General features: G+C 37.7%; 3 protein-coding genes across 3 annotated transcripts in view; 2 read left to right on the forward strand and 1 right to left on the reverse strand.

The window, feature by feature from the left end:
* LOC123321695 (slit homolog 1 protein-like) overlaps window positions 1–25,261 on the reverse strand; it is a 145,856-nt gene that overhangs the window by 97,332 nt on the left and 23,263 nt on the right. Inside the window, exon 2 of the mRNA XM_044909419.1 lies at window positions 1,605–1,653. The gene's annotated coding sequence lies outside the window, so the exon portion shown is untranslated. The remainder of the gene's footprint in view (window positions 1–1,604; window positions 1,654–25,261) is intronic.
* Window positions 17,274–21,404, forward strand: LOC123321697. Its single transcript, XM_044909424.1, has 6 exons — window positions 17,274–17,553; window positions 17,615–17,807; window positions 17,865–18,098; window positions 20,963–21,021; window positions 21,077–21,173; window positions 21,226–21,404. The coding sequence occupies exons 2-6, from the start codon at window positions 17,672–17,674 to the stop codon at window positions 21,402–21,404; spliced, it is 705 nt and encodes a 234-aa protein (XP_044765359.1). The 5' UTR covers window positions 17,274–17,553; window positions 17,615–17,671.
* On the forward strand, window positions 21,414–22,487 carry LOC123321398. The gene is made up of 2 exons (XM_044908963.1): window positions 21,414–21,603; window positions 21,661–22,487. Exons 1-2 carry the CDS (start codon window positions 21,429–21,431, stop codon window positions 22,419–22,421), a joined length of 936 nt encoding a protein of 311 aa, XP_044764898.1. The 5' UTR covers window positions 21,414–21,428; the 3' UTR covers window positions 22,422–22,487.

The following is a 25,261-nucleotide window of genomic DNA, read 5'->3' on the forward strand; positions in this document are numbered from 1 at the left end:
GAGCTCGAGAAGAAACTATAACAATCCTGCTTTTCAAAATCGCGACTTGGAATGAACAAATGATTGGAAATGATTGCATCAAAAAAATGGTAAACATTTAAATCATTGTCAACAAACCTCCATATTCTAGTACGAATAATGTAGTACGAAAATTTTTATTTAATGCACTCCCCTGTATACCGTTTGGTATACATCATCAGTGATGATGCGGAAACTGCAGTAAAGTCGCGTAAAATTTTCAGAGCTCCAGAATACATCTCCTACATTTCATACTCAATGGCGGTTAATACCGTAAAATAATTTATAGCTTTGTATCCCAATCGGCGCTTTAGTAAGCCACGTTCAATATATCAACGAAAATAGGGAAAATAATTGGAATCCATTTGTATTCGCAGATTCATTTTGATAAGGAAAGACCCTAGGGTAAAAGCACCAATCCTGTTCATACATTGTATGACTGGCAAATTTCATGAATTTATAGCATTGTTGTTAAAAGTTCCCAAGCCATGACGGGGTATATATCGAAATATAGGGTTTTCGAATTATGAACTTTCGTACTACCTTTGAACGTAGTTCTCTTAATCGTTCACCACTCACTACGATTTACTGAACTCGTTGATTTTTGGAGGATCAAATAATTTTTTTGTATTGCGAATTGACACCAGCGAAAAGAGTAACGTTCTCACTGGTCAGGCTCAATGATCTCTCTTCTCAATACACAATGTATGCTCAAAACCTGGTTAAAAAATTCTGTCGTGTATTCAATTGGAATCAAAGAAGAATAAAACAGAAGGTTGCAGAGTTCTCAAGAAAAAGTTAGACAAAACCCTGCTGTTTTCGACTTATCACCCCATAAGAAAAACCTTTTTATCATCGGGCATGAAGAAGAATCATGGTCCATACTAAAATGTCCACAATTCACTTTTTGGGACATGCAAGAAACATATAACCAAATAATAACATCTTTGTCCATTGTGAATAGAATTTTGGTCTTGGAGTAAATGAGAAATAAAAATCTCCTATTTCGATTCATACTCGACCGGTCCTTTTCATTTTAGCGAACTCGCCTAGGTATCCTATCAGACGTATTATAGTCGATGAAAAGGAACACTTCGCCGCCTTCCCTCTATGATTTTGTCCAGTCCAATAAATAGGAGATGTCGTACTGTAATGGTCAACAATAACAAACTTTGCAATTCGATAAAAGAGAACTTCGTCTTTGAGTGAAAGTTCCAAATAGACCATATAACGCTGAGAAAACGATTTGGGGGAAATAATATAACGTCCGGCGATGACAAAATTGGAAGACGATATAGAGATACAGCCGATTGCTGCTGGACGCGATTCGGTATAAAACTGTGTTTGGAAAGATATTTGTGTCGGCCTATTGCACTTAATGAAACTTGTTTCAGAAGTGAGCGCTTCACTTGAAAGAGATTGACTTTTGCAGCAATAAGGGTAGATAAAAAAGATCGACTTCCGCAGAAATAAGGATAAGGATTTCAAATGAATTCACAATGTTTTCCGAAAGAATTCTCGCTATCTCGATAAATGCGGATATGAAGTTATTGAACGGAATATTTTTGAAGATCGGTCAGACTTACCTGGTATATGATAATTCTTGATGATGATGTTCGCTCCTTGTGGCACAACCTACAAAAGAAACCTTCGGTTAATACTCAAAATCAGTTACAGAGAATTGGGGTGGTTCTTTCAAACCTCCTATTAAAGGCATTTGAATTTTTTTTAATTTTGAAAAATGAACCAACCAAAAGATTTTTAACAGTAAAAACCACATTCTTCAATACGTAGAAGAAAATTCCTTCTGTTTTTAGAGAATAAGAAGCCATTTTTAACAGGACTACGGTGTTCTCAGTGGACCCTTCTGAAACTCATCTTCTGACGTGGCAGCTCATGAAATCCGTAAACGTTTTATTGGCATTATTATGTTTGCGAGACTTCTGACGGTCCGCGGATTCGTTCACATTTCTCTCATTAATACCGAATTTCCCGACTCCGGAGAAATTGCTTAGCTGCCGTGAAACGTTCCCGAATGAGGCCCAACAGTGAAATGCATTAAAATGCACCTGTTCCGCGCTCAACTTCGTATCAAAGTTAATGAAAAATTGTTGGCCCAAAATCGTTCGTTAAACATTTCATAAAACGGGCGGTATCTGGCGGGAGAACAAAGGAGCACAGCCGAGGCAGAAATAATCTTCCTCCTTTTCATCGCAAAGGTTCCACCGCGGAATACACGCTGCATCGCTGGCTGCCCGCGCCCGTTCCACCTCAGAACGTCGAAAATGTTGATGAAAGAATCGCAGCAGGATCGATGTTATGTGTACAGAGCGCGGGAAGGATCGACCTATCTGTTCTTTTTCGAACAGTTCGGGATCCTATTAAATTTAGTGCTAACACATCTCCGAAAGTTCGTTCGGAAGCCGCTCTCAAATTCATCCGTGAAATTTCCTATTTTCTGGAATTCACGCCGGCCAGAAGTTCTGGCCTCCAAATGGAGAAGGCAGCTCTTTGCTATTAATACTTCTCCGATTCGAACTGGAATATCTGGAAATGGGGTGGTGCCGGCGGTTTTCCTTGAACTCAAGAGTGAGTGGTTTCAATCACTGTCAGAAAGTGATGGAGTTGGGAAAATCATATCAGCGATTCTGATGGAAGCGTCCTCAAACCAGACAGTTTTTCCGGTGTCGCCATGGCTCATGTTAGGTACCATAATCGATAAGCAATGGGTGCTCCATGTGAAAAAAGGGGTTTACTAGGTTTAAACTGATATCCTGGCTTATTTTTAAGGACTTCTCGATGTTGGTTACACTTCAACACACCGAAGAACTGACAGTCACGCCAAGGGAAGTCACGAAAAAAGATTTTCATGGTCTTGAGATATCTTCGTTGAAGGAATCCATTTGGTGAAATTCATGGAGGTTAGATTTAAGGGTGGGTCACTGGTGTAGTGAAGGTGACGATGTGGTTCACGCTTATATGGATCAAGAAGAGGGTGGGCGATGAAACTGAGCCTTGGGGTATTCACAACGATATCCATCAATGTTTCTGTTGGTTACAAAACTCTTCAAGCACTACCATAAGCTCTCAGAAGAAACAGACTGCTTCAGACACGATCCCAGGCTTAGCATACCGGGTGTATTTGAAGGTGAGGGTTTTTTTCAACAGATGGTAGAACTAGTCAAAATGAAGCGTTTCACCAAAAACCACCTATACAAAACTTTCGCAATGACAAAGTTGAAAAAAAAATTGAAAATGATTACTGGAATCGATCCTAATACGACCCCAGACTGTTTGTTAGCTGAATTATCGCAAAACAGTGGGAAAAAACTTATCTGCTGATTCGACCATGTGGTTTCGTTTAGGATATTGTGGTAATGAAAATGGAAACTGAGGATTGCCGAATTGTTCTTATTATTTTTTAGTAACTTACTCGATTTTATGAAATGGCTCATTCCGATACCAACTGACAGAAGAGACTTAGGACACAAGTGTATGAAAATAGAATAATACTTCAAAATCTCACCAATAAAATTCGTCTAAATTATTCACAAATTTTTTCACAATGGGCATCACAATCTTCTTGTTCGAACATTCCAACAATCGTCGTAAAAATGGGATGAAATGAGGAAACATCATAGCACTTCTTCAACATAAATAACATAAGCACTTTCAAGACACTGCCTCGATTTTCTACATTTTTTTCACCCTAAATTGCACGATACAACAATTATGATTCTTCCAGAGGTGACCTGAAGCATCTAATCCGATGAACTCATTGTCCAGCCATATGTTTATGTTTTGTTTCGTTTTTGCGATGCCGGTGTCACCTTCCACAGTCCCGTACTTGAAATTCAATGAAATTTTGTCGAACTTCTAGGGTTTGTATTTTAGCTATCTTGGATATTTTATATAGACAATTTTTGGTTAAACTACTTATTTCGATGAGTTCTACCTTCTGACAAAAAAAGCCTCACCTTTGAAAACTCCCTGTATGTACAGAGTAATTTGGTGATCAGTTATCCTTGTCCATACATGCTTCACATAGCTGAGGAGGCCATCTGCTGAGATCCAGTACCCAGGAAAAATTTAACAGTAAACATTTTGAAGAAAACAAATTTGGTGTCAATGAAACTGATACAACTTCATGACAACACTAAGATCTTGAACGATCGGCATTCGCACAAACTAACTGGAAAAATTTATCACACCAGCAAGACAACAACCAACAAAACAAGCCGCCCAAGAACCTTGTTGGAAAATTCATGGTGAAAAATTCCCTTTGTTTTTTTTGCGACTTACGAGAAATGGGGGGTGTGATCAAGTGCTCGAGTGTGAAACCATCCGAAAAATACATTATGTATTCTAACACAGGGGGGACGACATTCCCTGCTTTGTTCAGGCCAGGGGAGCATTACTTTATTAGATTCACATTGACTATCGTGACTAAAATCTACACATAACGGTACAATAGCATCAATTCTCGAACGATGGGCGCGAGATGCAAACACATTTTTAAATGGGCAAGTGTTAAGAAGCTGATAAGTGCCGTCATTCCAGCTATATTATGGTGTTCTTCTATCGGCACGCAAAACGACAGTGTGCTCACCGACGATAAGCCGAAACAGGCACTCCGCTGAATCAGAATTGAAATAGCTCCTGTAATGAGTTTTTACCGTCTATTCAGAACAGTTGTTAGTTCGTTTATTGTTGATGCATTTGCGTTCGCATTAACGCAGCATCCCAATCGTTCCAATTTGTCATTAGCCCCCGGATTGATTTTTCATTTAGCAAACGACACGATAGAACAGGGGCCCGAATTGATTGTCCGGCCGTAGAACACAAGTTTCGCAAACGATTCTATTAGTTTTTGGACCGGCGAACTAACAGTTCTGATCGTTTCAGAACGGTCCGTCGACAATTCAATTTCTGCGCCCGAAACAAACGAGCCCCAAGCAACGAATTGATGCGGCATCAGAAGGTGTTTATCGGTGAGGAATTCTTGTGAAGTTTGGATGATACGGTCGAGGCAGTTACCTGAAACCCTTCAATCGTTCAGAGCGGTGAGGCGTTGATCTACCACTGAAGGAATGAAGGAAAGCTAGGATCTTTTGAGTGCTTGTTCAAATTCGATAACCACACCACAAGATGCTTGACTTCCAGTGAAAAAATATTGTTCACAATATTCCCAAGGATAGAAACCGAGTACTCGGCGTTTTGAATGTCCTCGCAAAAGTTTGAATCTCCTCTAACGAATAGTTTTCGAGATACAATATTTTTCGTAAATCACACATCTACGCATAAGCTTGTCGAAAAATTTTGATGTGTGTGAGTGTTAAGAAAGCCTGGCAGAACTCGAGGAATCTTTAGCACTGCTTTCTTGAAAATCCTTCTATCTCTGGTGAACAAAAAGAATGTTTGTTTCTAACAAATTTTCCATTTTTGTGAGTCTATATTTGTGCACGATTAGCTGTGGTATTTTTGTACAGCTTCTTTGCCTCTCAGCCTGTTCTCGTTTTGGTCAATGCTGCATACGCAAATCTGAATGTAGCAAAACACTAGACAGCTGGAATTGTCGATAAAACATAAGTAGATTTATGTCTGCAGCTAAGGCCTGCAGCTATGGCCCACAGCGAATTTTTCTGCCGCAGAAAGACCGTGTGATCTTCCCCATATCTTGACATAAAGTGAAAATGAGCGTGGTATGCAAGTATACAACCTTCTGCTCTACAACATCTACCAACCATGAGAGTCTACCACATATAGAATGAATGTATCCTCCCCAGAAGAACTGACCATGTAGATATTTCGAACCGAGTAAAGATTAATCCACCGAACCTTGGGAAAAATGGAAAGATCGAGTTTCAAGTTAGCATAGTGGAGCCCACTTCAAGGCACCACTTGTTTCCAGAACCAATCGGCAACCATCTTTTGCTCTGTTGGTTTAATCCTTAGATGCAATTTCTTTCCTGGATGATTCAACTCCATGAGGACTAATAAGGGAAGCCTGTGGCACTCCTTACGTTATTCTTCTCGCCCTGACAGCAACTATAATGTCGCAAATACATAAAGAGATTCACTCAACTAAAACGTAACCAAGAAGTCTAAGAAAAGCTTGCTTGGGCCTTTATGGAAAGAAATTTCAGCAATGTTCTTATTTTGATTTCACTTCCAGTGTATTCAGGGTAAATTGCATCGTATGAAATCAAATATTGCGACCCAATTCAGCCCTAACGTCAGTTCTGCTGCTCACAACCTAAGACCTTAATTCCAGGCAAAATACATCAGCTGCTCCAATCAAATCTCCAGAGCGTCTATGTTAATATTCGTCCGTAATAAATTACCATGAAGTATAAGGGCTGAAAGAGGCGAATGCTGCCCTGGAAACTCCCTCAAGGCGGGTGCAGTTTTTCATCGCCCGACCAAGTTTGTTTTCGATATGTTGTTTAATATTTTATAGATCCTCTTAAAGTGTCAACGGCAAACACATCAATCAAGACTGCTACGACGGAAGAACAGATTTTTTATTATGTCAGTGTGGAATTGACCGTGACGGTTTTCTTATGACTAATATTTTTACATCCCAGTACCATTCGGAGGATATTTTGATTGATGAACGATGTGCATTCCTGTATCGATGTATGCCCCGTCGAAATTTTCTGTCGCACTATGTCCTTGTCGACGGGACCGCGGCCATTTTTCTGGACCGGATTTATTGCAGGCCCCGACAATGAATTACGGAAAGACTGTATTTTATCCAGTGGGGCCTATTACAGGGCACGAAGTTCGGTCTACTATAATTGGCGTCATTTCCATTGAAAAAAAAAGATTTTATTTTATGAGGAATTGCTCAACTTTACTACAAGCGCCATACACATTTCATTCATGGAAAATTTGAAGCTGTTTTTTCCAGAGGACAATACTTGACAAATAATTTCTCCCTTGGCCCATTTCGAATATTTATCATGCTGCAGATTTCTATCATGAGAGCAACGAAAACAGAAGATTGGCATCAATAAATTCACTGGGCATTTTTGCAAATCCACTTGCTCCCTTTGCAAGTACAAACTATCGTTATTTGAGTCCGTCAATAACGATTCATTAGTACTGCTAGTCAATTTATGGGAGTTAAACTTTTGTGTCTCGTGTTGACTGGTACTTCCACCCCTCTAAGATGTGATTTTGGTGTCGACTTTCATTCAACAATCAATTCAATTGAAGAAACATCAAACAGAACCGAATCCCTTGATGATTCCCCCGAAATTAATATTTTTTCCACTTGAATTATATGGAGATTCCGACTACGCCTCTTGCACATCATGTCGGAATCGATTACATCTACCCCGCACATCTAGGTTGGTTCCTCCAGGCCAATTTCGACTCCCTCGTGATCAGAGGTCGTGGTGAAATAGAGACCCTTTATCGTTATGCACATTAAAATGTAAATAAGATGTATGTCAGAATGGAAGTTAACGTTTAATTTTAGTTTAAGGTGATATCTTATCAGTATGCATGTAGGGGGTAAATTGCGAGGTGTGACATGCCATCAAGGAAATGGAGGCGATAGCACAGGCACGAATATTTCTATTTCGATACTTAGATTGCCAGAAGGACTCTTTCGTTCGATGAGATATTCCGACTTGGGAAGATCATTCAAAATATTCGAGATTGTTCGAGCATATCGGAGTAAAATTAGGATTAACAATAATATATCGAGAACGGTAATGTTTTCTGAAGGAATCCCACAAAATCAAAGATGTCTTCCTATGTCTCATGTCTCTTCTTTCTTTAAAATTTTAAATCGTCGTTTAATTCTTCAGAAATCTCCATCTATTTTCATCTATTACCTTAACGTTTAAGAGATTCAGATGAGAAAAAATTAGCCTATGAATGAAACTATGTTTCATTCACGTGTTCCATTCAATTTTTGAAATTCCATACCTCTTAAAAAACGCACCCTTCTTTTCCTCAAGTGATTGCAATAATCCCATGAAGTGAGCCGAATGCGAACCACTTTCAGAGATAAATAATATTCGAAATGCTTGTATTTATTTTCAGGGATTCGAGTAGGAAACAGTAATGACCCCCGAACCGTATCTACAAAGGGAAATCTGTCATGGAAACTCCACCGGGTAATCTGATTCGGTACAGATATTTCCATAAAGGCTTAGTGCTCGAATTTTTCACAGTGCAAATTTTGCATTTTCATGTTTTATGCGATTTTGCTCGACACTTTTCTCGCGTCCATTACATATGCGAAATGTCTCTTTGACGTGCTCGCATGTCAAGAGTAATTTGTGCTAATAATATCCAAAGTGAGTAATATTCATGCATAAATTACTCTCTAACGATTAAGTTGTTGATATCATTGCCGAGCCTAAGTGACCATTTTTTATTTATGAACACGCCGGGTTCACCCTACGGAAAGCTTTTATGGAAGCGAAAACTCGATGGAATAATTGTGGAACTCCATTAAAAACTGCATTCGAAATCATCTGATTCATAAGTTGCTCGCATTTTCTTCCTGGTTTAGAAAGAGCGTTTCTTCACATTATACAGGCACTTATATATCCAAATAACAACAATTTCCCCTCAACAAATATATGTAAAGAATCAACTCATCCACCCTTGATCGATAAAAAACCTGCACCACAAAGTAAACAAAAAGTGACACTCCAATTCAACAACAGCACTTCAGGGAGATGGTTCATATTATTAAAACTGCCAAATAATATACACGCATACAGCTAAGTCGTCAGAAGGAGTTAGAAGCCCTTATCAATCTACTACAAACATGCATCACAACTGATTTGAGGATATTGGGACCAAAGATGTTCGTCTGTCATCAAGCACTTACAGCTCAAGATGTTTCCAAATCTCGTATTTCTGCGAGAAATATGAAACGATTCTGCGATAGTTCTCAGGTTAGATTCCGTTATCCCAGATGACGCTTTTTGTCCATATCCTGATTATATTTACACCGAATTTCCCATTACTTCCAGAGTCTACCCCAATGTCGGATCTTTATCAGATGTCATAGGTGCATGACTGAAAAATCACGCAAGTATGGAAAAACACGTGAAAAACATACGCACGAATGCCAGGTTAAAATGTTTGCGTGGTCAGGTGAATATTTATAGTTGCATGGGATATAGGGACGATAATGAGAATATTCAGCTGCCGTACTGTGCAGACCGCGAAAATTATTACTTTGCGATTATTTCAACACACGACGTTTTAAAACTTTTCGATTAATTAATCCGTCAAAGCTTACAACCGAACGTAAAAGAGGTGGAGAACTGTCCATATTCTTATCATGACGTGGCATCACATTTGGAGGGTTACATCCTTCGATGTGATATCATATCATTCCAAAAATTAAGATAATTAAGTGGAAAACGGTATGCTTTTATTATATTGAGTCACGATAAATTGGAAGATATAGGACTAAGGAAAGTTAGTCATGTTGTGGTCCAAATAATAGATTTGTACCTGCTACAATAGCAGCCACTTGAAATATTTTTGGAATCAATCGATGAATAACGCATTTATTTAAAGATTTATTGACGGATCACCAATCTGAGAGATTTCAGCCGATTCACAGACGATTGCCTTTCTGAATTCTGGACCGAAAGGTATTTCAGTCTCAAAGTGACAACATATTGTGTTCACTGAAAATGTAAATGAAAAGGATTGTCTCTTGGTGGACCAGTTGTTTTTGCTGTAAAGCTCCTGACAGTACACGTCCTTAGGAAAGGGTTCTTATATATTACAAGAACTTTCCTTCTTCGAATCATCAGAATCTTTTCTGACATATTTCAACATCTTCTTGGCGTCATTTACAGTGAGTAATGAAATATATAGATACTTGTTTGTACTTTTCACATCGGTTACATTGTTGTGTTTGGCAGTTAATGATGATTATACATATTATCCCCTGACTGTGCCAAGAGAATACCGATATTCTCTTGCGTGTATGTAAACATATTCATTAATCATATATTGAATTGATGTGGCTGATACTTAATGCGAAAGCTTCATCGAACATTCATCTGATAATGAGTAATTAAACCACTACTGTGTTTCGATATAAAGATAGCATTTTCAGGAGTGTGGAGGTACACCAAATTTTTATTCCTTTAGTTTATTCGATACTCCGGTTAGCTTAAGTTACAGTCAGATCTATGTTAATTATTTTTGTTATGTTAAGTGAGTCCTTGTTTTTGGTATAATCAATTGACTAAGCCTTCGGATTAAGGTGGTCAATAAAAATCGAAATTAATTCAGATTGATACAAAGATCAACAAATGTTACGATCTAAATCGAACTAATTACTCGGAGCCTTAACATATAGTCCATTTCATCGAGGATCAGATAAATAGAACAGGAGATATCGCAGAATTTTTGAAAAATACCATTTCAACCATGAAAATCTAAACGAACAGAGCTAGGCTTTCGATTTTATGCGCAATCGACTTCGCGTGTTTGAAAACCTATATTTTCATACTAAACCTTCGGATCTTCGAACCTGTTTTCGAGAAAATCGAATTTTTTTATTTTCCATTTTTTAATTCATTTTGAAACGCTCTCTGTAGTACGATTTTCCACTGAACCATCAACTGTTTGGTTATTTGGAATCTACAAAACAGTTTTCATGCACTTCATATTCTAGGATAGTGATAGAACACCCTCATTCTCAGCCAGAGGAACAAATATGTCATTTGAATGGGGTTGAACCCCTTGCTCACTTTATACCAAAAAATTAGAGATTTTCGAGTGGGATTTTATGCTTCAATATGTGAGCTTAGGCAATGCTAATTATGAATCCGCAGCCCTCAATTGGATCGGATAAATATAACAAGAAATATCGCAGATTGAAATTTGTCGGTAGTACAATCAATGCACATCGAAGTGTGAGTTGTGTTGCTCTGATGAGGTCGAATAAGACCGAAATCATGTTGTTATGGTGATTTGGACCGTAACATTTGTTGATTTCCATGTCAATGGACGTTATTGGTGTTGCCCTGTTGATGTGAGAATGAAATAAGCGCATATTCGCCTAACAAGAATTCATACTGTTCCATTGGGTGCAACTGGCACTTCTCTCGATGTTCCATTTTCGATACATTCAGAGATATCACGATAAGACGTTGGATTTTCTGACATTTCCGGTAGATTAGCTCCGATACTCCGTCCAGAACAGGATGGAGTCCCGGCTACAATTCGTAATACCAAAAACCTGGAAAAGTGGAAATGTGCACATCGTCGCGCGTATCCGCGATGGCAGTCAGCGTCAAAAGAGGAACATTAGTACAGCACCAAACTAGATGAAAGAGATCGAGGGAGGGGTCTATTTATCATTCGGATGCCCGGATTTTGGCGTTATTTTCTACCGAGCGATCTCCGTCGGCAGCAATATTCATACTACCCTTTATATACGTACGGCAGCTTTATGAAATTGTTTTCTATTCGAGGATATCAAGAGTCTGGATTTCATGGTCGCTTGAACGCCATACACTGCTCCTATCTATCTGTTTCTTCTCTAACCCAATAAAGTTTAACTGTTTCGAGAGATTTATATGCGGTGAAACGGGAATCAGGATCTGAGGATTAAACTCCAAGCTAAATTATTCATAGGTTGTTCTAATATTAAGCATAGAGAGCACTCGCTTTCACCGGCGTGTTCGTTCGTGTGGACTTCATACGTTCGCCTTTTTCGGATCATTATTTCCCCAAAGTTAGACTTGTTAGGAGTCGGATACCGATAAAAATTATATTCCTCCCTACAGTCTACGTCTAGACTTGATCAATCAAAGAGAAAAAAATGTCCAAGTGGTGTCATTCCGAAAGATCACAAATGACAGAAACGATACCTTTATCGATATGTGAGCCAGAGATTCAAACTGCACCCTAACTCAATCCGAGGGAAAATCTGCTGTCAGATTTCGTACTCGCTTTAAGTAACAATAGTCATCGAGTTAGCCTAAGTTAATCGAAAGTATTGGACGAAATTTTGATCTTACTAAAGAAGATCTAACTGCTTCTCTTATATGTAATGGCTTCGTTTCATTTTCACCTGACCTCCCTGTATATTGAGATAAACAGAATAATACAAGAAAACTTATAATCAGTTTCTTGCAAAGAAGCCGGAACTTCCAAGAATCTGAATAGTAGCCTGATGAGCTGATCAGTTTTTTTCTATCCTCCTAACATGAAAACGAATAGAAGTTTATCAAAATTTCGAAATAAGAACTCCGCTCGAGTGGATTGCTCGTCTGAAGAAAAGTTTGATGTGAAATTATTATGAGTTATGATATTTCGTCATCATATCCAACTATAGTGGACGCTTGCTGCCGAGTTAGTTAACAAACGAACGGAAAGTTTCATAATAAACTCCTTCATTTCCGGATAAGTCTTCTTGCAATTTTACGAATGAAATATTTTCATCGTACGGAAGAAGCTGACAACTTCGGGCTCGTGAATAGGCCATTTGTATCGGACTTTGTTCACTTGAAAATATGTACCTACTAAATTATATTATATTTTTCTCAGCACAAATATATTTCTTATTATACCTCATTTGAAAGGTTCATAAACCATACTTTGTTTCAAATGTGAGCGATTAGTTTCTAAATCATTCAAATTGTCCAATTACAGCTGAGAGTTCCTATTTCAATGCTGCGTAATAGGCGGATACGGCTATAATATTTAGGGATATATTTTTTCGGAGGTTGAAGGATAGCTAATTAGAACCCCATTTATATTCCTGAAACGGGTTCGAGCCCTGAGGAGAACGCGAATATCGACGCATATACATAGAGAACAGAATGAAAAATAATTAGGCGACCAGCAAAGTGTTTTAATTTGGTGAAAATGAGAAACATTTCATGATTAAGATTTGTTGCGTGTGGAAAAACAGCTTAAGGGTAGAGTAGGTAATCCATCAAAGTCAGGGGGAACATTATTAAAATTCCCTATTTCTGTGGTATGAAAAGCAGCCAAAGGAATAATTAGCATGTAACTGATAATTTCTAGGGTTGGAAGGGAGGCCAGACTGACGTGCACATTTCGTTCGTTTCCCGAAAGGATGAAATTTCGAAATTCATGCAATTTGTAATACCGGGAAGTATTCAACATGGCGGAATGATACGAATTATAGCAAGTCGACCATTTGGAAATTGTCAGCTTCGCAGGAAAATTTTGGACACTATTTCTGGTTGATTATCTCTAATAACTGCAAGACTACATGATCATAATTATAAACCCACTAAAATTTTCAGCTTTCGTGTTGGGAAAGGATAATTTCAAATAATGAGAGGACACTGACAGTAAGTCGGAAGGTTTTTCGAGCTGCCAAGAAAAATACGAGTAGTTTCCCAATTTACCTAATATATTTCATTATTTAATTATAGCGTATCGCCGTTTCCAGATGAATATATGCCCTAATTTGTCGAGAACTACAAGAATTCCAGAGCTCTCCCCTGGATCTGGGGTGGCCCCTTTTAGGAGTGCGTATTTCACTGTTTCTAGATCGAATTAGGGTCATGCCTACACCTCGATAAATTTGGATAATTCAGTGGTTGGAAATTGATTAAGACAAGTAGCGGGTCGGAGAACTAAAGCCGGCTAGTTTGGCCAATATTGATTGGCAAAATAACGGAATATAGACAGATTCGATTTCGCATTGCAACGAATTAATTTAAATCTGATGATGTTAGCGTTAACACAATTTAACAGGGTGCGTTAATGGAAGGCAGAACAAAAAGGGAGCCATTCGGACCGTTCTAATGATTCAACTCGTTACATCGGCCATTTTGAACGCACTGACAGAATCGTGCTATAGACATATCGATATAAATAGATGGACTACACATGTGTCCATCAAGCGATTAACGTTTCCAATAAGTCACACGTGTTTAACAATTTTCTTTTGTGATAGTAAGTGGATGAATCGATTTGAAACTGATAACACATATAGGTGACCAGGAATGAAACAATAGATAAAAACAATGCCTATCTCACAATTCATGTTGAGAACAGATAAACGACCTATACAATGAAAATGTAACAAAGGGGTTTCTCAGGAAGAAAAAACTTTGGATATTCCAAATGACAATGAATAAAGGAGGAATTCGTTATTGAAATATCAGATCGATTTTAATCTGGAATGCAAAACTTCAAAGAAAAAAAATATCGAGGCAAAAAACTACTTACATTGAAATATTTTAGGATATTTGATAATAATATTTTTCCTCAAAATTTTTTTTTTTCATTTTGAAACATGAAACTTGCCAAATGAGAACGTTAATTGTCGATCGTAAAAAAATAAAGTCGTATTCTCAACACTGATTAGGAAATATAAGGTGCGTTAGGGGGCTGACAATTTGCTCAGTTTTCAACCAGAATTTTTCGAAATCGATTTCATTTTATGGAATCATAGGGGACCATTGCTGATTGATTGAGAGTTATCAACAGTTTTGCCTCAGACATATGGAGGATGCTTTTCCAAGATCTTCATATGGCATATCTCGAAACGATAACTGTAAACATTTTTTTTTACTTATAATTTGTTTTTCTTGTCCCATTCCAACGGTTCATTATCATTGAAGAGGAGCTTTTTAGTTGAACTGAAAATCCGTGGACACAATTCATCAGAGAAAAGCTTTTCCCGGTATCCCTGAAATTCAACACTCCTCCATTTGGGCAATTCTAGACCGAGCAACCAGAACACGAGAAAATAGTTATCACAATTGGCGTCGAATCGAGTTTCACTTGTATCTGACACGCTATCGACTAGAAATCTCCCAAGGAATTCAATCAGTTTTCCCCGATATCATTTCGACATCAGTTTTTCCACTCCATAAGGCCGGTGCGAAGAAGTCATCAATAATTCCGGCAATCTCTGATTATTTTCAGATCGACGTCGCTGATGACTCGATCGGCCATTGAGCGATACCCCGGATCATTAGGCCGATACTATCTGTATTTTCGAATCCTTTTCAATCTTCCGAAAACACTTTCAAATGGCCATCAATCGCTCCAGTGGCCGCTAACACGGCATGTTCATAATTAGAAATGATGCTGATGGCGCCAGATGCTACCTCTCGGTAGCGTTATAGGGACAAACTCGGAAACTTCTCGTTCCGAAGCGATTTCATATTATCTGAGCAGTATTTCGGGCATTCCGACAAGATATGGACTCTAGAACTTGTGGCTGTTGCATCATGAATATCGAAATTTTCGGCTCCCTAATTCGATGAACGAGGTACACATGAGAAAAAAACAATCAGAAGAAATCAAACTGGCTCATACAAAGGAAGACGATCTAGGTGAATGAAAACATACATAAAAAAAACAATGAAGACCAAACAAGAAGTACGTGTGAAACAGTATGAAAAATTACCTCCACCCACCTAAACAAACAATTGTTATAGCAAAACACGTATATTGGTGAAAAACTCATCGTCAGTGAAAACCATATACATAACTGAATTATCAGTAAAAATTCGTTTCATGTATGGGAAGATATGGGAAAAAGCACAGATCAGAATGAGCTTTATAAGCTTCTTTAAGTGTAAATAGCTGAATAATTGACCTCTTCAGAAAACTACCCTCTCATTTACCGAGATAGTTCCATCAATTCACTAATTAATAACAACGGCCATTATTCACTTTCGATTTAGCGCAGACAACGGCATTATATCTATAAGCAAACTTTAATTAATATTTTCCTTACGACTGTCCCGGCCTAATTGAAGGAAATGGAGGACTCAGAAAATTTTCAATTGAGTTGAGTAGAACAACAACTTTCCCGGAAAATTGAATTTTCCGCTTCTTACTGACGTTTCGTCTTTGTGGTGGATAAATGAAGAAAGTTGATAATGAGCTTTCAGGGAAAATGTCCGAAAAACACAATATTCCGGACAGGAAAGGCTGAACACCTTGAATGCCTGACCATCTGCTTAGGAAAATTTCATCTTATAACAGCCATACTTCAGAAATTGAGAATGAAAAGCTGATAACTTCTATTCCAGATATTTTTTTTCTCTATATTCGAATACGACCCAAGAAGCAGAATTAATTTCATCAAACTCTTTCACAGAAATTGACATGAAAAAAAAATTGAAAATCTCAGATAATTGCATTCAAATATACAGCAAGAAATTAGATCTATATTTTGGTATATGGCTTAATTGTAAAAAAAGAACAATTATAATTAAAAATCGATAAAGGACTACAACAGAAAGATAGAAAATGAGTTAGATATAAAAATAGATTTTTTCCAGACATAAACAGTATGCTGAATATGATAACTTGTTCGACGAAACTACACAATGAAGGTACACGCTTGAAGATCAAACCCGAACGAAGGCGATTTTCTCATTAAAATCAGGTTTCCAATTTTCAATGGCGAAGAAAGCGATGAGATGAATAGGAATAGCTAAATTATCCGATTCTGCGGGAGAACAGGGGACTTCCTCACCGTTTGAACGAGAAGGATCCATCGTGGTATCCTTTTTTGCGACCCTGTGAGTTAAAACTAGCGGTTTCGTCCAAACACGGAGTTGCTCAATGGAAAAATAGAACAAAGGGTTAACTCGGCACAATGAAGAATCTCGTACATTCGGGGACGTTCCTCAGGAAAAGTTCGAAGTTAATTTTGCCATTTAATACGGTTACTCGAATATGCCCTGGACAGGAAACGACAACCAGTTTCAGCTGAAGATGATTTGAATGGGCTAACTCCCAATGTAAAAGCTAATTGGTTTATTTCGTAATTATTTCACAGATTCATCTCTACGGAAATATTATTGTTAATTTGATCATTCAAACTTTTGTGTAGCTGGTTGTTTCTTGAAGAAAATCAAGTCTGAAATTCAATTCACGTTCGTCTTCAGACAACTGTTCGATTATTTTGGATGCTGCAAAATTGCAGAGAAACCATAGAATATTCATTTCTTTCTCAACCGACGTCCTGAGTTACCATCATTATCAATTTAGTACTCTAATTTCATATAAAACCGTCAATAATAACAATAGCTCATTCTTCATTTTCGATTATTGTTTTCAGAATTTTGATTTTACAACACATTCTGACAATTAAATTGGTTAGTACAGGATTAAAGTCAAAATATCCTAAAGGATGTGCCTCATCAAAAAAAATTCATCTTCTTTCGAAATCTAAAGTAAGTCAAGAAGTGGAAAATTAACGGCTTGCAAATAAAAGTTAGTAATAGTAATTCCATATGCAAAATATTGAATTATTTTGATTGAGAGCGTAACATAGTAAAACATCACTCTGTATATATCATTCTTAACTTCTTTGACACTGAAATTGTCCCCATAGAACTGTATAGATCATTTATGTTCTGATACAATATCAGTTTCCAAGGAGAATACAAGTGTCAAAGTATTGCGTCAAATATTTTTTCTTGTGTCAAGGAATTGTGTTGCGATTTTTTTCAATTCAAGTCAAACCAAGTAAATACAAATCAAATAAATAATCCAGATAATTTCTACGACTGAAAATCTAAGGTAAGATCAACTTTCCACAATTTTATCAATATTCTACAGTTGAAAATGTTTCTTCTTTCAGAAAAACCCTTTTCATCTAATAATCACGCATTAACTCTTTTGAAAACCAACTAAAATCATGGAAAATCAAGGAAGATCAAACAGAAACGACGCTTTTGAACCATCGGCTTTGCAGATCTCCGCAGATGTGGAGAAAAAAAACCCCGAAGAAAAACAAGATCCTACCGAGACTGAGTTGTGTCAACAGCTGACAGGTTTGTCACTTCTGCCAAATTTTAATTTTAATTCTAACCCGTTTCTTGGCATTTCAGATACATTATCTATCAGCAGTGAACTAACTCATACACTTACCCCAATACCGAGTTTAACCGATAGGACAATAAGCATTTCCAGGAATACCAACAGTCTAACCAGATTCAGCGAAGATGAGGACACTGAGAACATCGATGGAAATAATGTTAAACTAACCAATTGGACAACTAGATCCTTCTGCACATCGACTGAGGACATGATCTCTAGTGGAATTTTCGATAGTGACATAGAGGGTGAGTTTCTTTGACACAATATCAAACTTGGAATTCCATATCTACCGAAATTGTCCACAGAAAAATTAACATAGAATATTGCCCTTTTTTCCATGGATTTTTTCCTACGTAAATTAAATGGATATATTCGGAAGTTTCCTGGACAAAGTTAGACAAAATTAAAACTCTCGAATGAATCTCATTTTATTTCCCATTCAATATTAAGGAGTCTCCTCCACAGCCTTTTTGTCAGTTGGCAACATGAGATCTTGGCGGCTGAGTAAGGAAGATCCTGCAGCAATTATCTGTCAATGCAGCTGTTTTAAAGAGTTATCGCTCTGACGAGCCTCTGGCAATGAAAACATTCCACCCACAAGACGGATAATCACTATTCCAACGAACCTCTTTCATTTATTCGGTACGAATAATGAAGCATGCTGTTCGAACAGTTGAATCCGACCGACTCCTTCTTGATTAATACGTTCCATTTTTCTTTTGTCGTCCCTTCTTTTGGTTAGTCCAGAGATAAATGAATGATATTGGGCAATAAAAAATATTTATCTAGATCGATGGTGTAGCAATTTGGTATCCGTTCGCGGCCGGCAAATTCAAAAATAACCAGAAGTCATAAATTATGACCCTGCAGACAATTAGGGAAGGAAACAGTGGTGGTTCTGGAAGGGTTCCACTTGGACGTTGGGGCCGTTCACCCCCGATGTTATCTTATCTCCGTTTCTGAGCCTTCGATCCGAAATCACCAGGGAGATGCGGTCATAGAACATATCTGTTATCTGAATTAGGTTAGGTTCAAACGAACAATGTCAAATTACAGCGAATAACACTCATTATCGAACTGGTTATTTCATTCCGTATAGAATTTCCCATTTGTTCGTCATTATCATATTGGACTGGGAGAAAAATTTCATTTTCCACTTTAATTGAATGTGTCGAAAGGCCCATGTTCAATGTTTTCATCACTTGTCCATTATCTGTGGTTACTGTAGCCTATTAAATTTTATAATGAGGCCTCTCGAATTTTTCCATTTATTTGAAGCAATTTAATGTGAAACCGCTCATCAAATATCGCCATTATCGAAGTGTGTATTTCAATTAGTGTTTTCCATTCCTTGTTATAGCCAGGCATCAGTCTGAGAAATGGCGGTTGGACTGTATAAACGTCTTCGAAAACAATATCCTCCATCTTTCGGAATAGGCAGCTGTTTTTAATGTGCTGCTTTATTACTTAGACGAAATTGTAGAAAGGATAGGCGCAACCCCTTTTCGTGGGGTAGAAAACGGATGCGGAACTGGGGGTAAATTAGAACGGAAATGAAGGATCTGCAAAGCTAGAAATCATCTTATAAAATTCTATTAGTACTTTCTTGGATGGGGTGAACGTTGAAGCTGAATCGAAATTGCTGTTTTATTCCTCGTTGGGGTCAACATTTGAGACCAAGGGGAGTTAACATTCATTGGGCGAGCTCTCCATATATACCTATACACAGACCCATAAGGAAAAACTTCTGACCATTCAATTTCGCTACTATTTATAAAAAATAGAAAAAGAGATTAATTTTCATCCCACCCCAATTATCAACTGTTTGGTTTTCTGGAATCAACAAAACAACTTTTATGCACTACATATCCTAGGCCAGTGGTACTAAAACCTGATTTTTAGACAGAGGTGCAAATAGGTCATTTCAGAGTTATCTAAACCTTTGCTCATTTTTTACCCATATAATTGAGATTTTCGAAATGGGATATTTTGTGCTTGGCAACGTTGATTATATGTAAAACCAGGGATCTCAGCTGGATCGGAGAAATCGCAGATTAAAATTTGCAATATTCGAAAATTACCATTTCAACGATGAAAGTTTGAACGAAGCCTTCGAAATTGCTAGCAATAGATTCACCGTGTTCGAAAACCTATATTTTCATACCAAACTTCCAAATACATATCTGATACTGTTCACGAAAATTTTTTTTCCATTTTTCATTTTCAAGTTCCCTTGAAAGGGCTCTCTGGAGTCCAATTCTCTATCGAATCATCAACTGTTTGATTTTCTCGAATAAACAAAACAACTTCTATGCAAAAGAGTTAGGCTTTCGGGGTTCCGTCCAGTATTTACAATCTGAGCAGACTGGATTCGAAATCTCAATCTTTATAGATGTTTCAACATGAATGGTTTTTTGTATAGAACCAATTTTATCATTTATTGGATCGTGTGTTTCTGTTAATTATTATAATTCCGTACCTCTTTAAGCATACATCCAAATATTTGCTCATTAGGAACGTGATATATACAACAAATTATCAGATTATACCCAAATTTATTTCCATCATTACAACTGAAACATCTGCGTGCAAAGAGACTTTATTCATGAGCTCAAATTTCTATATTTTCAACTTGATGAAGGAAAGAACCTATTTTTCATGATTTATAGTTGAATTTAAATTGAAGTCTTGAAATCCATACCCCCTACCAAGCAGAATATTCTGTTCGATCTTGCTTGGCTGTATTATGTAATGAAATTTCCGATGTTAGTAGCGTTCGGATCGATCAGGGCTATACAATTAATTCAACAAGTAGATAAACCCTTAGAGATAAGTCCTGCTTAGTTGTTAGACAACAGAGAATTCAGATAGCGTGATCTGATACATTATTTCACAACATTGACAAATAGCCAGCCGACTATCAATTTCATCATTGGGCGGCTTCGAATCAAAGACCAAGTAATTAAAATAATACCATGAACGAAACAGACGCCTTTTAATCAGATTTATGGGAATCATACTGTATCATCTCCAATCACGAATCATGTTGTATCAGAAACGCTATACTTCATTGTAGAAGCAAAGGAATCAATTTGAAGAGTCTTTTCAGCTTCTGGAAATGAAGGAACCATTGAATCCCTACCAAGAGAAAGCATTTCAACCAACGAGGCAAGGGACAGGCAAAAAAAATGGACTATATATTCAAAGATTTTCATTTTTACAGGATAGCGCCTATAAGTGGCACGATATTTCAGCATCGGACATATGGGATGAGGACGACGCAACATTGGTCCCTTATAATAGAAAACCAAGGATAATTGGTACCCATCAAAACCAAAATACATACGATTATTAACCAGAATATCTTTCCAGTTGAATCATCGAGCGAAGATGAGCCCAGAAAGCTGAGAAAGCCGCTAACATTCTTCAATATCAGGAAAAGTGAAGCTTCCGACAATTCTTACCCCCATTCCAGCAACCGCACCTACTCCAATCTTGATGACTTTCAAGGTTCTTCGACTTTGACTAGTGAAGGTTTGTGTTCGAATTAACTCATTGGTATATTACCCATTTTAATGATTTTTTCAGACGAAGATTCTGAGAGGAACCACAGCCTGACCTCTATTTACAGCGTTTCCAATGTCACCCCGATGAGTCTATCTGAACCTGACGATTCTCCAGCTGCAACTTGCTCTTCAATATCAACCGATGTGTCTGTTGCTGACAACATCTTCGATGAAGCAACAGAAGGTAAGATGAAGCCTTGCATTCACCACAGGTCGATGTGAAAAATAATATTTTTTTCAGGGGATGCTGAGAATATAGAGCATAACATGATTGCGACAAGATATGGTCTCCCATATGATGTAGTCCAATGTGGCTGCCATGCAGAGGCCCTCATGCAGAGGAACCGACAGACAGGCATCAAGCTGTGCAAAACAGGTAGTTGCCACAAGTTTGAAGAACAATTCGGCGAACTCGATGGACGTGCCATCAGACTGTGGCATACCACCAAGCGCCTGAACGAATACAAGAAAGCCTGCAGAATTTACAAGATCTTCATGTCCAAACCTGACCCGACCAAGAGGAAGGAGTTCCTCAAGGCCGACTACATGCTGAAAGTCAACTTCCCGCACTACTGGGTCCACTTGAGTGAAAAATACATTACTTTTATGACCGACGAAGACTACCAGCGCGAGAACAACTACAAGGAAGAAGTGGTGGAGTCCTGCCAGAGAATTCTGAGAGAACAGGGATTCTTCTCGCAACATTACCAAGTCATCATGAGAGATTTTGGAGAGAACGTGAAATTCAGCGTCGATTACCGTCACCTTCACCAAGACTTCAAGATGGCCTGCGAGTTCCTGATGAAAGAGTACCCCAACCTTTTCCAGCACTTGATGGAAAAGTTCGATTTCGGAGAATTCGCTCGCAAAAGACTGACCGTGGACGAGAACCGTAAAAAATATATCGAATATTCTAAGAAGTCTGGGAAGGTTTTGAAAGAACTCGAGCACGCACACTGCCACGAGTCTTTGGCGAAGATCAAGAAAAGAAATCAAGTTTGAATGAAATTTTTGTCTGTTCAATCATTGTTTGTTTCATTGTGTTTTGAATAAAGAAGTTTCGGAGAACTTGAGATTTTTTTTCAACCCATTATTGGAATAGTCAAGATTCAATCATTCAAGCATAGTATTCATAATTGGAATTCCCTTCTGGCCCTTATTTGAAGTAGGAAAAAATTAAAAAGTGACAAAAAAAATTGTATGAGCATAAAAAGAAAATCAGAACTTTGCTCCGACCAAAAGGGTCCTTTCAAAAAGAAACAAAATTTTAAGAAACAAATTCCATTTTTCATTTCTTCTAGCATAGAGCTCAATAAACTTATCAGGAAACATCCAAATCAGCAATCTGGATTGAATCATTCCTGAAAAGGGTGAAATTCTAGTGTTTCGTGGGCAAGTATGAAATATTTTAATTTTTTTTCATGGAATAATCTACTAGAATATGATCTCAACAAAAACACACAATTTCATAGACAGAGTGATCTAAAAAATTGCCAAAAATTCCTAAAAAATGAAATAGGAACTTTGGAGTTGAGTACATAAATTTTTACAATGAAGTTGCATCGAAAACAGTGAATTCAAGTGAGCAGAAGATTTTTGAAAAAACTGTCACTCGATCAGCTAGCAATTATACTTGAAACCGCTGAAAACAAGCATCTATGGCTTCGGTCAGATAAAATAGAACTTGTTGCCAAGGAAAGAGAAATGTCAATGTGAAGTTGTCAAAATATTTTTTTACTGTCACCGCATTTTTTTTTTTTACTCTCCAATTGAACACTATTTTCTGCGATCCAAACTTACTTTCAAAACTCAAAAGTACATCAAATATATTCTTCAGTGTATAACCATAACAAAATAATCTTCTGCAACCATTTCAAATCGAGGAAACCATTTAGTGGAAATCTGAAGATAAGAACACTTATATACAACGATGCATCTTCGAAAAAGTGGAGGAGGTGAGTGTTCCAGAGATACAGCTCACACATCAAACACTTTCTTAATTCACTTTCAATCAAATATACACGAAAATATATTTTAGCTCCTTCGGATCATAAGGAAAATCGTAGGGACTTTTTGGATAGGCTGGAAACGAGAAACCATAGTCCAATGAATACTGGGAACGTTGCAGGATCAACATCAAAAACTGCTAGCGTTACTTTGAAGAGCGTTTTGGAATGTGAGTTAATTTTTCTAGGTCGAATTTTGACATCTCATCAACTGCAGTAAGCATTTGATAATATTTAAATTTTGTTTCAGTATCCAGGACTAAAGAGAGAGAATTGCTGAAGAAATTCGGTATTGTCCAATCTACCAACACTTCAGATAAACAGGTGAGACATCAGAGTTTTCCTAAGTTTCATATGCAGGAGAAAATTATTTTTATTTCAAGGCAACAAAACAGCGAGTCGAAACCAAAATCATCAAAAAAAGGAAGAAGAGATCTTCAAATTCCTCCAAGAAGGCGAAACAGGCGAAGAAGCTGAGAACAGTCAAGAAGTCGAATAAGGTGAAACGATTACCAATCGAAAAAAACACGAAGAACTCAGGTGGGTTCTGACAAATCCAGTGGGAATATTTCCTAAGGTACCTAATTATTGATTTTCAGCCACATTTATAGTGAAAAAACCAGCTTGTCGTGACAAGCTTCGAGTGGATTCGAAGGCAACCTTGTTGATCTCCGATAGCATCCTGGATTTCGAAGGTAAGATCAAAATATTCATCGAAAAATGCCCGACAAAGTTATATTCGTTTTATTCCACAGATTACGACGCAAATATAGAACATGACAGCATCGTCACCAAGTATGGTTTACCATATGACATCGTTCAGTGTGCCTGTTCTCTGAAAGAAGAAATATTTGGCTTTGAGGAGAAACTAAAATACAACTCAAACCCTGTTTGCCTCTCGCAAAGTTGCTATGACTTCGAGAAATTATACGGCAAAACCAACCAAGCCTCGAAATACTCCAAGGATGGAAGGAAATCAGAAGATTTCAGAAAGGCTTGCGAAACTTACGATTCCGTAATGAAAAAGGCCAGAGAAACAATGGACCAGGAAGAATTCACAAGTGCAGTCTGCTTCATGAAAGTCTACTATCCCCACTATTGGAAAAACGTTTCGCGAAAAGAAACTTTGTACCTGAACGATTACGAAAGGACCAAGGAGAAATTCAGCAAGACACAAGTCACCCTATCTTGCATGAGGCTTTTGAAGGAACAGGCTCTTCTATCCAGACATTACAGAGTGAAAATGAACGGTATCCAGGATGGCGTGGAATTCAATGATCGTCTCAATCATAATTTCATAGTCGCTTGCACTTTCCTCAAGAAAGAATATCCCAATCTGTTCGTCTATCTGATCAAGAGGTATGATTTCAAGGAGCTGGTCTGCAAAAAATTGGAAATTATCAGGAACCGTCTCAGGCTCATCAAGAGGGCAAGACTGCCGAACGAAAAACTGAAGAGATTAGATGATAAATACAGGCGTTCATACAGAAAACATTGACTGAACTCTCGCATATTCATTTAAATTCTTGTAATTCACGACTGCCAATAAAAAATTCCAAAATCTTCCAGCTGTTTGACTTCAAGAAAAACAAAGAATGACCATGCAAAACCTGAAATCATCAGAACCAAGCGCTGAAAAAACCTCCTTCTGCAGGAGATTCTGATGAAGTGAGATCACCGACGAAAGTTGTTCAAATAATTATTTTCAATCATTTCTGTTGACATCCATTCGGAGCAGTAACAGAACAATCGCTTGAGGAAGGTCCACAATTCGATAGGCAATCAAGAACTCGAATATTCATCGTCGAATAATTCCAAGCAATTCCAACCAGTTCA

Source organism: Coccinella septempunctata, chromosome X, assembly GCF_907165205.1.
Source record: "Coccinella septempunctata chromosome X, icCocSept1.1, whole genome shotgun sequence".
In the NCBI taxonomy this organism is placed as follows: domain Eukaryota; kingdom Metazoa; phylum Arthropoda; class Insecta; order Coleoptera; family Coccinellidae; genus Coccinella; species Coccinella septempunctata.